Genomic DNA, 15,905 nt, shown 5'->3' with positions numbered 1-15,905 from the left:
AAATAAATAAATAAATAAATAAATGCCTGGCAAGCACAAGGACCCATTTTTAGTCCCTGGTCCCACACGCCCTGCTCACCCCAGAATCTCAGGCGTGCTGGGCTGGCCACCACCGAAACTGGGCATGGTGGCACATGCCTGTGATTGCAGCTCTGGGGAGGCTGACGCAGGAGGATCACTATGAGTCAGAGCTGCATAGTGAGACCCTGTATCAAATAAATAAATAAATGATTTTTTAAAAATTACTGTCATAATTTTGAAGCTAAAATTTCACCAGTCTTAAAATCCACAGATAGTAAAGTTATTTATTATGAGGAACCTGTGGATATTTGTGATATGAACATTCCTTTTATAAATGCTTGATTTGGCCAGTGCCCAAGCTGATCTTGTGCGGTTGCTCCACCTAGCATACACACGTAGAACTACATGACCTAGTAGTAAGCTATTGCTTTCTTTCTGTAAGGATTTAATAAACTCAAATGTCGAATCTTTTTACCTTGTATTTTAAATACCTCCCATGACGAGAATACCAGTGTCCACTTTCAGCTTGCTTCCGTTGCTCACGTAAAGAGTGGAGCCAGAGCAGAGAATGCACTACATATTTTGTGGGCTACATTGAGAATGTGGCTGCCAACTGTTACAAAGGAAAAATGTGTGATAAATATGACTTAAATATTAATTTTACATATTTAAATTTATTAACAATGTGACTGCTGTTTGAAAGATTAATTTTATTAAATTTATAAACAATGATATAGTACAAACTAGTGTTTTCATTTGCTTTCATTATGTCCAATTGATAATTGGACTTCCCCTTAGTAATGTTCTGTGAGTTCATTTACATTGCAGTTTTCAAATCTCAGGACATTGTCTAGAAAATAATATCAAATACATAAAACAAATTTGAAATAGTATACTACAGGACAAATTCAAGTCTTCATTTATGTATCAATAAAAAGATCAGACAGATTTACAAAAAATAGTACAGAATGAATGCTTGTTTGTCTCCTAGTTAGCGACCGTCATCTTCAGCCGAGAGCCCTTCGCTGAGCCCTGGGAGGCCTTGCAGTTGGTTCTCTGCCGCGGGTCTGTCTGCAAGCTGAGGCAAAGGCAGGTTTCCGTGGATGATCTTTAAGTTTGCATTATTATGATATGAATGTATCCTGAAGAATGTTTTAAAGCTGCTTGTTCTACCTTTAGTTAGGAGGTTACAGAGTGCTTCCCCGCTCCAGAAATTATAGTCCCAGTTGCCCAAAGTTTCGTGATGGAGGCTGTCGCCACCTAGAGGACAGGCTGAGGTCTGCACAAGGAGTTCATTCCTTCTTAGGGCTGTTCTCATATACCTTGTGCATTTCTGTTGAGAAGACAGTACGCATGATCATTAGAGAACAGACTCAAGAGTAGGTGACTCGGGGGATTGAGTTACTCTCCCACTTATTAATGGTACAACTGGAACAAAATACTCCCTCTCCAAGCCTCTGTTTCCCCACCTGCATAAGATGCATAAATACTATCTCTATTTCCAAGGGTGGTTGTGAGACGTGGCTGTCCAGATCCATGCGGAGCCCTTGCCTCAGCCTTCATGTGAGGAGAACGCTGAGAAATTAAATATCAGCCTGCCTGGCATAGGGCGGCAGAGAGTCAGGGCTGTGTCTAGGACTTCAGGCTCTTTTTGTGACTTCACCAGAGAGGAAAAAAGGGACGAAGAAAGGAAGGGAGCAAGCCAAGGAGGGAGGGAGAGACGAAAGGCAAGGCCTTGATGTGTCTCGCCTGGTACAGCTCATCTGTGACTGTGGACTCTTGCGCCTTCAAGATGTAGCACTTCTGTGGTAATGCCTTAGGAGGGAGGGAACGGTTCTATTTTGGTCACTGCCATGTTTCTTGCCCATGTCATGCTCCTAAACCAACCACAGGGAATAAGCTAACTGGAAACACTGCTGCTGTGATGGCCTCAGGGCTGGTCATCACACATGATCAAAGTTGCTGCGTGTTTTTAAAAGTTCATCTGTTTTTATGCCTGGACTTCTACTAGAAATGTCAGAGAATTAAGTTTAAATGAAATCCACTCTTGAGATGGGATTGGAACCAATTACCCTTGGTTTATGCTTAATAACCAAACCTCTCCTGCCACTGTTTAGTAGGTGAAGGATGTGTGCCTATAGATTCCCCCCACCCCTCACCCCCAGAACCAGGGATTGAATTCAGGCCCTTGTGCTTGCCAGGGAAGCGCTTATTCTACTGAGCCATCTCCCCGGCCCCTGCCTATAGATTTAATAAAGGTTTTCTTTTCTTTTCTTTTCTTTTTTTTTTTTTTTTAACTTAAGACTCATAAGGTTCCTTACTTCCAGAACTACATAGAGTACCGTACTTTTGAATAGGTTAATGAATTACTAACCTTTGTCCAGAAGGTGGCAGCATCTTTCCATTTTCCCAAAGACAGACTTTGGGTTTCCAAACACACACTCACATGCTGAAAGTTTACATAATGTTTGAACACAGATGTGCAATTATGTCCAATTTGGGACCTGAAAATGGGATCTTGAGTTTCAAAAGGATCCCAAGTTCAGTTGATGGCAGTAGTGTAAACTACATTTTATGAGAGTCAATGACAATGGGGATTGGGGTTGAGCTGAGCAGTTTATGTAAGCTAAATACGTACATGTATATACATGTATTATGTGTATACACACACAGATACATGGGTATTTATGCAGCTAAGTGATTTATATGTGTGTATACATATACACACATATATTTATACAGTCAACTCTGATTTATATGTGTATATAAGTGTGTCTATCCATTATTCTACAAAGCTTTAATTAAACTGTTGCTTTTCATTACCATTTTTATTTCCCCCTTCCTGTTGCTCTTGTGCTAAAGCAAAAATTGAAAAATACTTGAGGACCTCAGAAAGATACAATACTGGCCAGGAAAATTTAAATTATCCATGTACAGAGACCAATGAAGCTGTTCAGTGGCTCACTTCACTGGGTTCCTCTACTGTCCATACTCTCCGTGACGATTTTCTTGCCAGCCATGTCCCAAGCCAGTAACAGTGTCTAAGTAATAATCATGTACATAGCAATTTGCAGCTTGTAAACCATTTCGTAGTATAGATGATCTCATTTCGTTCCTAAATGAATCCTCTGAAGTTGAAGAAGCAAATATTCTTTTTCTCATTTTCTAAACAGGGAAGCCAAGCTTCACACAGGCTGTACCACTTGCCCTCAGTTACCAAATCCCACGTGACAGTGCCCGTGTCCTGACAGAAGTGATATTCAAGCTTCTGTTCCCCAAAATACCACAAACACAATAAACTTGTGACCCCTTAAAAATAGTCTTAATATTTAATCATAAATCCAGAGTGTACTAAGCATTCAGAGTGTGTAATACAGTTTGTTGAATGTAAAAAACGAGACATAAAATCCAAGGGTAGGGGGCCTGCCCCTTAGCTCAGCTCTTTAAGTGGCTGCTTCAACAAAGCAGTCAGGCTCAGGTTGCTGTGGTTCGATCCCCACAACTCAAGCCAGCCAAACCTGCCCTGAAGGCATTCGGAGAAAAAAAAATATCTAAGGATGGTCTCTATTCCACGTATGGTCTGTACAGTAGGAGACGTGAGCACTTACCTAGCACATGGGAGGCCCTGAGCTCAATCCAAGCCTTGCAAAAATAAAGAAATCACAGAGATCACCAGTATATTATCTTAGCCAGCATGTGGTAACCCACACAGAAGAAAGTAATTTTGAAAACTGGCTGTCTTTCTCATGGGGGTGGAGAGGTAGAGAACAGTGGTGCTGGATTCTTCAAACAGCATGTACGACGCAAACTGAAGCCACAGAAGTGTTCAACTGCAGCCACTGGGAAGGAGTTGAGAATGAACACATAACCTAAAGGAGTTAAAATTAACTCCTGAAACCTCACAGGTTTTTAGGAAACAGCTTCCTGAAGGGAACTGTAACCACAGGCTGATGATAGCTTTAAACATCTTTCAGAACCATTACCATCTCGTAGTGGTGCAGCCTCTAGATAGATTTATTTTATGAAAGCTCAGCTTGCAACATGACTTATATGCTTTTGACCTCATTATGTTGTTATTGCTTCACCACAAATAGTAATTACCTTGAGTTCTATGTTTTAAACACATCTTCTCCTTGCTTATTGATTTGTGCTTGCCTTAGGTGCGTTCTTCTCTCAGAAGAAAGTGTCTCTAATTTTATCATGTAAGATTAGCAAGAAAGAAGGAACTTAATTTGCAGGCATTGATTTTCTAAATGACTTTACAAAATATTTCTCTTTTGTGAAAACTAGTATTTACATAGCAGATATGACCTGGAAACAGCTTGAACAAACACATTCAGCAGGTATAACTAAGTACTCAAGTTTCCGCAATCTGCTGGCATGGTGTAAAGAAGAAAGAAGGGTCAGGCTGGAAAACCATAATAGACAGGAGTTAGGGTGCCCAGCCTTGGGGAGACCTTTGTGCTGGGCCGTAGTGGGTGCATAGAAATTTGACAGGAAGGAGGCATGTGAGGCAGACAGAATAACAGGAGCGCAGGCGTGAGGTGGGAGGCTGGACCAGCCCTCATCGGCCTGTACCTGCTGAGCCTGCCTCCCTAAGCTCCATCCCCTGATCCTTCACAGCTACTTTTGAGTCACCCTACCTTTAACAGCATCCTCTCCAAGCCAGGGGCAGCACCAGCAGCATCAGCTCTCTGTGGGGCACCTGGAGCTGAGTAATCCGTACCAGTTCCGAAGCAGCTGCCAGGCCACAGCTGCCAGAGCACCACCGTGTGTCACCCCACCGGCAGTGCCTTCGTTCCCTGCCCTCTCCCATCCTGGCCACCCCCTCAGGCCTTCTCACTTTCCCGGAAGCACATTATGGATACCTCCGGGTCCTGAGCACCCCCATGGACTTCCTCCTTGCTTTCTTCTCAGTCTCTCCACCTGGCCCAGCCACCCTCTAGGCTGGGGCCCACTGGTTCCTGCTGGCTTGTGTGTCCCTTCCCATCTCGTTTCTCCAGATGTCACCCACTGCCAACCAGTATGGATGCCTCTCCTGTTCTAGCCAGTGCCTGGACCAGGCCGGAGCTGCCTATGTGCCCCTGTCCTGTTCTCCTCTGAGCCTTTGGGGTCACCCCTGCAGAACTGGCCCTCCAGCCTCCTCCACACCATGCACCTCATCTCTTCTGAGCCCCCAGTGTCCCTCTGGAGAGCCCCAGATCCTCCCCTCCCCCTGCCTTCCACTCCCACAGAGTGGCCATGCTCGGGGGTGGCAGTTTCTCTCTTGTGACTCACTTCCCCAAAAGAAAAGCTGGTTAACAACATCTGGGTGTGTGGTAGGTTCAACAATGATCTTCTGTACTGAGAGGTGAATTTCCTCTCCTTCAGAATATAATCACTTGGACTCTGAGCTGCATGTAGCTGCACTGACCATAATATGCTTCGTGTTGAGTAAGCAGATGACTAGGGGGTGGAATTAGTCACCACGGTATTCAACTTTTGGACTTTTCCTGCTAACTGCACAAAGCTCAGTGCTTCTGAAGGTTGGGCAGAGATCAGAGACCTGACCTCAGAGCTTGACAGTTTACGCGTATAAAGGCTTGTAACTTCCTGCCTTTTCATGTCTGCACCACGAAGGTCACTGTCTACACAGAGGTGAGTGCAGTGATGGGCAGAGTCCCAGACGGAGGACTTCAGAGCTGCCTCCGTGCACTTGGTTCCCGACATTCTTCACTTATAAAACCTGCCCCTCGCTGGGGAAGCACCCTCCTTTCACCCGTGACTCAACGCTTTACAGTGCAAGTTTTCTTTTCTTGTCCAACTTGGTCTTTTTCAGATAGAAATTTTACATTTCATCAAAAACAGAGCATCCTAGCATTTTCAATCTGGAAAGAAACACCAGATTGTGAAAAGAAACAGTGGAAAGCGGAGACCATCCACACGCACACGACATTGTTGTTTTTCTGCGTGGTTCTTTGTGGGCTGTATTAAGCGTAATGATGTCACCGCCCACAAACCCACCAGGAAATGTAGCGTTTACCCCCCACTGATGAGAAGAGCAGTGTGCACTTGTCCCCCGGGAGCCTTGGGTGTTCCAAAACCGGTAGATGTCAGTGCCTCTGTCCCTCATAGATACTTTTACATTGTCACAGCCAGACACTGCTGACTGGCTTCCAAGTGGGTGTTCCTATAATTTTACCTCTTTATTTGTAAGTACATTTATTAAAATAAAGCATGTATGTGACCAGAATCAAATAGTATCAAAGATGTGTAATAACAAGCAATGTTTCCTCCTCTGACACCCCTGTGCAATCTGGTTGTGCAAAGCCTGTCACTTTCAGCATAGTTAGCTGTGTCTTCTGAGAGTCACACCGTTTGTCACTAGTGTACTCAGGATCTATGTCTGGCCTTAGTTATTTATGACATTGTTTAGCCCTCTTATTCCATCACCCTGGCTTCTGCTCTCTCTCCCGTCCTCCTGATATGGTTGCAGCCACATTGTGTGTGCACAGCCTCTTCTGCATCACCATGGAGATTCATGCTGGGCTTATGGCTGATCCGAGTCGTGCATGGTTGTTTTCCTTCACCTGTTGCACGACTGTCTGATTTCCATGCCATTAATTCTTGCCTTTTGAAAGGTTTGCTTAAGTATATTTAAATCAATCAAAACTTTGCGTGTGTCATTACATCTATTGCATCAATATTTTTTAATGCTGTTTCAGTATTACTGGATTCCATTTCCCTCCCCCTAAATGACAAGACTCCTTCCCTCCTTCGCACCCACCTCCCTTACTTGCCCTTCGATCTGGGTCCCCCTCGCTAAGCTCTGCTGTAACTCCCTTTCTCCATGTGCCCTGGTTGGGTCGCTCGCTTTCTGTGTCTCATGGATATTTTTTCTTGGAGTGTGTCTGTGTTTGTGTATATGTCTGTGTGTTATTGGAGGTTGGACCCAGAGCCTTCATACTACATCCACATCCCTTGCTTATTTTTTGAGACTGGGTCTCACCAGTTCGTTAAGCTCCCCACTCAGGTGTGCCCACATGCCTGGCTCTATTTTATGATGTAATAACTCACTTTGTAACATGATGTTCTTGGGTTGCTTTCTGATAAAAGATACATCGGAGTTGCCTTAGTCCGTTTTTTGGCAGCTGTATCAGAGTACCACAGACTGGATAGGTTCTAGGCGTTAGAAGTTTATTTGGCTCATGGCACTGCAAGCTGGGAGGCCGAGGTCAGGGATCTGCATCTTAGTGAGGTCTTCTTTCTGCATCACAGTGTGGCAGAAGGTATCACATAGCAAGAATATGAGGGGCCGGAAGGGGACTGATGTTCCCTTTTTTACCAGCATCCCTTGCCTAGCATGATTTGTCTATCCACTCCCAAAACATTGACATTAATCCACAGCCAGGACCTAATCAACTTGTGAAGTTTCTGCCTTTCAACACTGCTATGAAGGCAGTTGCATTTCACCCTGAGCTTTGAGAGGCCGTGTAGACCATAGTGGGTGTTGGCAAGTCCTTGGGAGTCGGAGATGTTTGAAGAGCTTGGGACTCAGCTGTCTCACTTGACCACCAGTTTGGCTCAGTGTGGATCGCTTCTCACAGCCATGCATTCCTGATTCCTTTCTTCCTCCTCCCTGCTCCCCTCCCCCATCTGTCATTTCTGGGATTTTTTGTTTTGTTTCTTTCATAATGTTATCATTACCATTGCCTTTGTTTCATTTGCAGAATGTTCTTAGTGTTCATTTATTTCAACTCGTAAGTTCATCCTTTCTGTGTGCTTTGTTATATTTCCATCTCTCCAACTTTTCCCCTCTGGAAAAGTTTCTCAGTCTGTATTCCAAACATTCTATTGAATTTTCTCTTTCCCAAGAACCACATCTTTTTTCCTGTTACACAATTTCTTATTCTTGTTTATTGAATGTGATATCACCTTAAAGCTCTGAAAAATATGGGCGCTGTCTCAACGTTTTCAACCTATTCTGTGCACTATTACGTTCAAGGTCCCTTCGGTCAGTCTGGCTCTCTGTTTTTGTCTATAGGCTTCCCTCTGAGGACCCTGGTCTGTGTTTAGGCTCAAAGAACTAAAGGCCCAGGTGAAAGTGTGCCGAGGAAAGCTTATTGTCTAGTGGACATCACTGTAGGAAGACCAAGCAACAGAAGTTCTGCTAGAAGAAATGTTTATTAATGATTGTTGATTTTTCTGGACTTTGTTCAGTTTTCATGCTGGAAAATCTTCTACAGCTCTGCCTAGGGGGTGGGAGATGAGGCAGGACAGAAGAGCAGACCGCGCCCCTGGTTACGGCTATGGGAGCTGTGTGGAAGGTCCACACTGGACACACGAGGCACAGAACTGCTCTTGCATCACCCCAGCCCTCTCCTTGTTCCTCGTCCAGGTTAGCAGATTCAGATCCTCTGTCCCAGTTCTCTGGAGACTAATCCTGAGACTGCCTACCTCTAGACCCTGGAGAGTCCCACCTTCCCTCGGAGAGTGGGAGGCAAGCATTGCAAGATAACTGGCTACGTGTGCCTGAGGAGGGAATTTGCTTCACAGACGGCCAGCTCTCCCACTGTGCCACCTGGTGCTGTCACTTTGGCATCTTCAGGGGCTCAGTTGGGTGAACTGGTCATTCTGGTCAATGTGCCTTCCTGCCAACTCTTAAAAACACCTTTCTCTGCTAAGTTGGATGCAAACCTCCATCTGCTTTTCATCTTCCAGAAACTGGTTGAGGCCTGTCTTCCATAGACATCCTTCCCCAGCTCCTCATCATTTGTGATTCTGGTAGCCTTTCCTGTTGTTGTAGTGACTTCAGAAGGAAACGAACTGAAGATGTTTGATTGGCTCCCTGCACTTCACCGGGAGCATCCTATCCACCTGAACCTGAAAGTTCTAGGGCCAGTTTTGTATTCCCAGCTCTTAACTCTGTAGAACTCTTCTACACACTTCTTTCATGTGATGTCTACAGTGCTCTAGCGTTGCTTTCAGTAGCCTTGACCTCAAAGTCAGAACAAATAAAAATAAGAGCCCTTGCCAGTAATTAGTCAATCCTCTTTCAGTTTTTACTGAATGGTGTTGCCACGATAAGGCTCCATGCTGTGATTTTAGCATTACCTAGAAGAAAGACAAGTGTCTAATACCTAAATGACAAGAATTAAGGAAAATATGCACCCTTCCATCAGGGACAGAATATATGACCATTCAGAGATACCATCTCATTTAACACAGCCAGAAAAGCACCTTCGTTTCCTGGGTTATCCATGTCCCTTTTGGGTACTGACTTCAAAGCCAGAGAGCCAAGGCCCTTGCTTAGTGTGTGCTGTTGGTCAGCTGAGGTACAGAAGAAAAAGAAGCCTTTGAAGGGTCTGGGCCTTGGCTGCTTGAGTAGCAGTAGCAGTGGCTCGTATAACAAATGTGTCATGACGAATGCAAACAAAAGCCAGCACTAAAATTCCAGCCACGCTCTGTCCAAGCCAGTTCAAAATCGTATAACCACTCTGCTTGAGCTTTTTTCCCTTCTCTAAATACATTCCATATGAGCCATGGTGTTGGGGCTGCTGGGATCTCCTGTATTTGCTCAGAAAGCTGTTTTTCAAGTCCAGACTGAAAGGAAAGTCAGTCAGTTGGAAAGGAGCTCAAAGGAAGCCCTGAGGCACAGGTATGGGGGAGGGGAGGGACATTTTCCTAAGCCAGGGTGCCCTAGGATGAAGCTGGGAATCTGTCACCCCTCCTCAGAGCCACAAGAGCAAGAATGTTCCTGTCTGGGAGCATGTCCCAGAGGGGCCCTTGTGTCTGCGGTGACCCCAGCCACGGCGAAGCACCGTGACTCAAAGTGTGGTCTAGGGATTGGTGCCAGTCCGCAAGCTGCTCACTACCAGCCCATGATGAGATAAGGGCAGAAATTGAGAATAAGCATTTGGAACTTTTTACGGCAATTTGATACGGCCATGATCATTTTTGTAACAATTTGTTTTTATTGTAGTTTACAAAAAATATCAGTCTGTGATGGATTGTGGTGGGGGGAACTGGGGCTCAATTGAGAAGCACTGCTGCAGATTTTCCTACTGGTTGGGACTGCCCAGTGAGAAGGCCACCCAGCTGGCAAGACTGCTTCTCTGTGTTTGGGCAGGTAGAACTGTGCTCTACATGAAGTTTTGCTTTCCGGGGTCCAGCCCTATACCAGTAACAGACACCAACACTCAGAGATGAGAAAGCTTCCTCAAAGTGGCCCTTCTTGGAATTTAAGACCTTTAAAACTGGCATTTCCCGTTAAGATAGCACCTTTATTCTGGGCAGAAGTTGACTTCCTTCACAACTCTGTGAGATTGTGTTGTAGGCTGAACTGTGTCTCCTCAAAATATGTGAGGTCCTAATCTTTCATACCTATGAATAGTACCCTATTTTAGATAGGAGGTAATCAAGTTAAAAGAGGCCATACTAAAACATGGTAGACCTAAGGACCAGTGTCCTCATAAAAAGAGAGAAATCGGAAGACACAGGAAGCAGGCCGTGTGAAGAAGATGTGGCAGATACTGCAGTTTTGTTACTATATGCCAAGAATACCAGCAACCACTAGAAGATGAAAGAAATGGGAAGGATTCTCCCCCAGAGGGGAAGACAGCCATGCCAACACATTGATTTTTGGACTTCTAGTCTCCAACACTGTGCAAGTATAATTTCTGTTATTTTAAGCCCTCTAGTGCATGGGGATCTGTTAGGACAACCCAAAGAAACTAGTGCTGTTAGACAGGTAGAGGGCTCCTCATCTGTATTTCCAAATGAAGAAATAGACACTTGGAGGTAAGAAGAGCTTTCCATATTCTAGAAGGGCCTAGGTTTGAAGAGTCTCTGGCTTCATCAAAATGGGACCTGGACTAGAAAAATCCCTACCCTTGTTAAGTGCCTGGGCATCCCATTTTGTGTTTGAAAAGGATTTCTAGTAGCTCTGTATGCAATATAATACTGGCTTTACATTGTTTTATGTGATTCAGTATTCCTGAAAATATGCCTGTATTTCCCACTTGGGGTCTGCATTTTTAAATGGGCATAAGGCAGAGTTTAATAAAAGCTAAAATACTGGCTGGTGTAGACCAAAAGATTCAGTCTCTTCATGAAATCCATGTATTTCTATTGTTTCATCATTTTATTTCCCCCATACATCTTCCATGTTCATTTTTCATCAAAGAAGTAGCCTCATTTTTGAAAATCAGTTACAAAATGCATCCTTAGTGTAGATTTAGAACAAATTGTTTTCCTCAAATCAAGGATGTGTGTTCATCCTTCCAGTTCCACTTAGTAAGAATTTCTTGGAGAGCACTCTGCTGTTCCCTTGGCAGCAGTGGCCCCCCCTGTGGTCTGGGCAGCGTGTGTTTGGCTGTCTGGACCCACACAGCGTCGGCCACATGTGGGTGCTGTGTAGCTCCAGTCACCCCATTTCTTTCCTGATCTCACCCTGAAATAGGCAACCTGTGTAACAGATGATCCCGAGGTGTGTGCGTTACAATTGTGCCGTATTTGACCTTTGCATAAAGCAATACAAGCTGTCTTGTACCATGGCTGGAGAACAATGCTGTACCTACTTGAGAAGCTATTTAAAATGTTGGTGTCTTTTAATGACCTACAGACAGTGCAAAATACAGAAACACATTCCATTTCTCTGAAACAGGAAGGGTCAGAAGATGCTTTTATCTGTGTTTGTTGTCCTGCTGGCAACTCAGTGTGTGAGAGGAGCAGTCACCTTCCTCTGCCTATGTCCCAGTGACGTCTTAGCGACTGGACTGTAGACTCTCCCTGTGGTAGCTCCTCAAGCACCGTCTGCGTCTTTGCTAAGCTCCACCAGGGCCAGCTGCAGCCGTGCCTGCGGTGGGCTTTGTGCTTACCCGAGAGCCTCCTGAGCCTGCTTTACTTCTCCCTAAAGCACACCCAAAAGGAAAAAGAAAAAAAGAATCCCTGGCTTCAAAGATGAGCTTATCCTCTATCTGCCTTTGTTGGAAGAAAGAACTGGGGAAAAAAGAAATGTCTCACCTTTGGGGAAAGCTAAATAAGTGATTTTACAGTGATGCGATGAAATATGATGAGGCCACTAAAGTTGTATTTGAAGAATATTAACGACACTGGAAAATACTCAGCAACACAATGAAAAATCAGACACAACATGACATTTATATTATACAAAACTTATATGTGCTTGTAACTCTCACACGGAGTAGGAGAACAGATTGGTTGAAGAAACAGCAAACAAATGGAAGTTGTTACCTGTGGTTGTGGATTCTGCTGATTTCTGTTCTCTCTCCTAGACTTTTCAGTCTTCTCTGCCTTTCCTGTAGTAGAAGGTATCAAGGAATGCCACGGCTATCAAGCACTGGCCCTACCCAGGTGGTGTACTCGGGTAGACACAGCTACACCTGGCAGACACATACTCTGCAAGGGAGAAAACACACCAGCGGTCTGAGGCCCACATCCTCGAGTTCCACACACAGCTGGTGAGAGGCACAACCTGTGGGGCTGTGGCTGCACGCCCGGCGCATTCTCCCCTGTGCTTCATGGCTTTTATTTCTCCACCTCTTCTAAAAAAGAGATGCTGGGAAAGGTGACGGTTGAGCTGCAGGGAACCAAGAAGAAACTTTTGCTGAGGGCTTCCTCTCTGGGGTGCTGATGGGCCCTGTCCTCAGTTGTTTGTGTGAAATAAGGAAATCATCTCTGTCAGTAGGCAGCTCCACAGAGGCTTCTGGGAAACAGGCTATGGCCAGGGCCTTTCTGGGTTCCACAGCACCTGCCTCACTCATCTGAAGTCAGACCCAGCTCTCCCAGTCCCAGCTTTCTCTCCTTTCCCGCACCCGTCTTAAAGTTTTGAGCATAACATATCAGCTGCAGCTACTTGGTGGGTATGTCTGGGACAAACACCTGGGAAAGCCTAGGGGGGTGGCCCGGGGTCATGTTCCTCCAGCCCGCCAAAGGAAGGCTAGGTAGACATGAAAATGAGATTGCCACCATTCCCTTTTCCTTACATCCCTGAGCTCTTCGACTTCAAACAACTCCGATCTTAGCTCTAGCAAAGCTGGATAGCTTTTCAAGTAGAGTACTGAGGCAACTTTTATTTTAGTAGTATACCATATTGTTTCACCACAGAATGTTAAATTTTGGTTGCCCCAGGAAGGAAACTTCATAAAGATGGAGCAGCTGGGTTATTTATTTAAAAAATGCTGAAAAAAAATGTACTCACTGTGTCAGGGCTTTATGCGTAGTATACCACTTAGTAGTCATGAAACCTTCCTCCATCTTTGTGACCGACTTCCTCTTTTCTGGGGCTTCTTGCTCACCCCAGCCAACCTCCTTGCTCCCCTCCGGGAAGGCCTTCAACTAGCTGTTGCAGCTGTTGGCGAAGAAACTTCCCCTTAAACTTCACCCAGAGAGCCACAGCCGAATGCCCTGCAGGAGGGCCAAGGGCCACGGTGCCAGGATGGAAGTGCAAATCCAGGCCCAGACAGCCTGCCCAAAAAGTGCTTCCTGGCCTCCCAAGGCCCAAAGGTAAGGAGAGGACCTGGAGCTGGGACATTCCTGCCTTTTGTTCCATGGTCCGTGCTCCTTTAGGAGAGTCTCCCTGCTTCTGTGTGGATGGACACCAGGCCTTCAGTTTAGTCGTGAAGACTGATGAGAAGAATATTGGTGACTGTCTCTGGTCATGGTAAAAAACACACATCATGGTTTAGGTAACTTTTCTATCATTTATTATTGCCCACAAAAGGAAAACAACTAGATCGGACCCTTGTGCGTTATGAGAAAGTGAAGTTTCTCTTCTCTATTTTCTACTTGATCTTCCTGCATAGATACTCTACCTCATGCCTGCCTCCATGGTTCCCTATCCTTCTACTGTGTTCCCGTACTCAAACCACCCTCTCTATGCTAATGGCCCTTAGGACCCAAACCATCCTTCTCCAGAATTCCACTGTGGTCCATTGCCCAGAGCCCTAATATATCATTGTAGAATGATAAAGGTATTCACAGGTGAAAATAACACAATTTGTCCTGCCTCAGAAGAGTTTGTAACAACAGCAGTAATAATAGTAATACTAGCTCTGCTCTGTACCCTGTGGGTATGCAATAAAGATTTGTTGAGCTAATGTTGAATGCATGGATTATGACAAGCATTTTATTTGGACTATTTAATCTTCAGAGCAACCCAAAGCTACAGGATTCTCTCATCCCCATTTTACAGTGAGGAAACTGAAGGTAGCAGAGATAGATATGACACATTATTTTATGAGAGGATTTTATTCATCCAAATTCGATGCACTAAAAATAGAGGGAGGTGATATGAGCTTCTGTTCGTTGATAAGCAGGTCCAGTGTTTTACATGCTTGGCTCTCCCATGCATCACGTAGGCAGCTTCGGCAGAGTGAACTTGCACTGTCTTAGGCTCCGATGCTATGGGGAGGGGATCAGTAGCTTACCCTAGGCCACACAGCTCCAGGATTGGGGCCCAGATGTAGCCACTGCACCAAACCACCACCTGTGGTTTCACAGAGTCCTCAATAGTAACATTCTACTTCAAAGGAAAATATCCCAAATGGTGGACAGCCAAACCTGGGTCCATGTTACTAAGAATGAAAGTGGGTTTTCAGTAGTTCTTTTTATCGTCTCAGCAAATGATACTGTGTACAGAACTGTCTGTTCTGTCCACAGCAAGAGTTCTTAACCTAAACAATACCACATGGTTTTCAGGGAGTCCTTAAATTGTTCCATCACCATCCAATTTATAGGGGGAAAATTGTGTACTTGCTTCTTCTCATACCCCATTCCCAGAAGCAAAGAACTCTCAGGTTATCCTAGGCATTCCCAGTCCCCTCAAAGCAGAAAACATCACAGTCTGTATGTCAGGCCCTTCTGCAGGCCTCCTAGCCTGGCTTCCCAGAGGACTATTCTCTGGAGATACCCCTCTCCAACAACATGCCCCAGAAGAGTGAGCCCCTGCTTCCCTCCAGGAGGTACGCTCAGACTGAGGTGGACTAGGAGGAGCCTTGAGCTGGCTTTCAATCAGAAGGACTGGCCTGATGAGCAAAGGCTGGCCATCTTTAGAGCCATAACACAGAGCTCACACTCCAAATGGTGATGAAGTTTTGTGTTTACTCAGGGTAAGTTTTGGCTCTGCTATGCTTCTGGATTTCCACATTATAGCATAGAATATTGTTTGCCTAAGTATAATAGGGCATGTGAGTTGGTTCCTGGCATTGACCATGGAAGATTAGCTTACTTTCACCAACTCAGAATCAGCCCCAATGGCTGTCATGAAAGACCACACAACTCCCAGAGTGTCTATAAGTAGATACTGAACCACATGTGCTGTTAGTCTTGATCTCAGACCATGTTATTATTAACTTTGCTTTGGTCGAAAGTAGGCCCCATCATATTGTTAAAATAGAGTTTCATAGCCTTTAAGTGATGAGGGTACGTCACTTTTAAGCTGTTTTTCCAAAAGAAAATGTTAAATCCCAAATACATTTTTGGCGGAGTGGTTGGTTTTCATGGTCCAGAGTCAAAAACTGTAACTTAATTCCTCATAAAACTTAAATCGATTTCATGAAGGTTCTGCTAAACAGTTCCCTCTGCTCAGCCTGAGATTTCTACTAGTTTCTAATCCTTAAGAAATATTAGTGTATTCTTTTAAAATGTCAATGATTTTACATGTCCAAAAAAAAAATTCTCTTGTCAGTATCTGACTTTTGTTGACACACAGTTGCTTATATGTGGCCTCATGATGATATCTGGGATGTAGTTTCCCATTCTTTCCCGCTTTTTTCCCCTTAGTGTCAGTGGACAGGCCGGGAAGTAGCTCAGCTGCATAAGGGCCTGCATGGGAAGCCCAAGTCCTAAGTTTGATCCCTGGTACAGAAAGAAAGAGAGAGAGA

At 44.8% G+C, this 15,905-nt stretch overlaps 1 protein-coding gene across 2 annotated transcripts in view; it reads left to right on the top strand.

Moving 5' to 3' along the window:
- The window catches only part of Ust (uronyl 2-sulfotransferase), a 312,684-nt gene that overhangs the window by 258,302 nt on the left and 38,477 nt on the right, over positions 1-15,905 (top strand). The window contains exon 8 of one of the 2 annotated variants that reach the window (XM_023705778.1): positions 12,297-14,058. The exons of the other annotated variant lie outside the window; for it this stretch is intronic. Within the exon in view, the coding sequence (XP_023561546.1) occupies positions 12,297-12,451 (155 nt within the window). The 3' untranslated portion in view covers positions 12,452-14,058. Of the gene's footprint in view, positions 1-12,296; positions 14,059-15,905 lie in introns of those variants that run through there. 2 annotated transcript variants of the gene reach the window in all.

The sequence above is a fragment of the Octodon degus genome, unplaced genomic scaffold (assembly GCF_000260255.1).
Source record: "Octodon degus isolate 3935 unplaced genomic scaffold, OctDeg1.0 scaffold00229, whole genome shotgun sequence".
NCBI lineage: Eukaryota > Metazoa > Chordata > Mammalia > Rodentia > Octodontidae > Octodon > Octodon degus.
The sequence above is the reverse complement of the archived record's forward strand: the minus strand, read 5'-3'. Positions and strand labels throughout refer to the sequence as shown.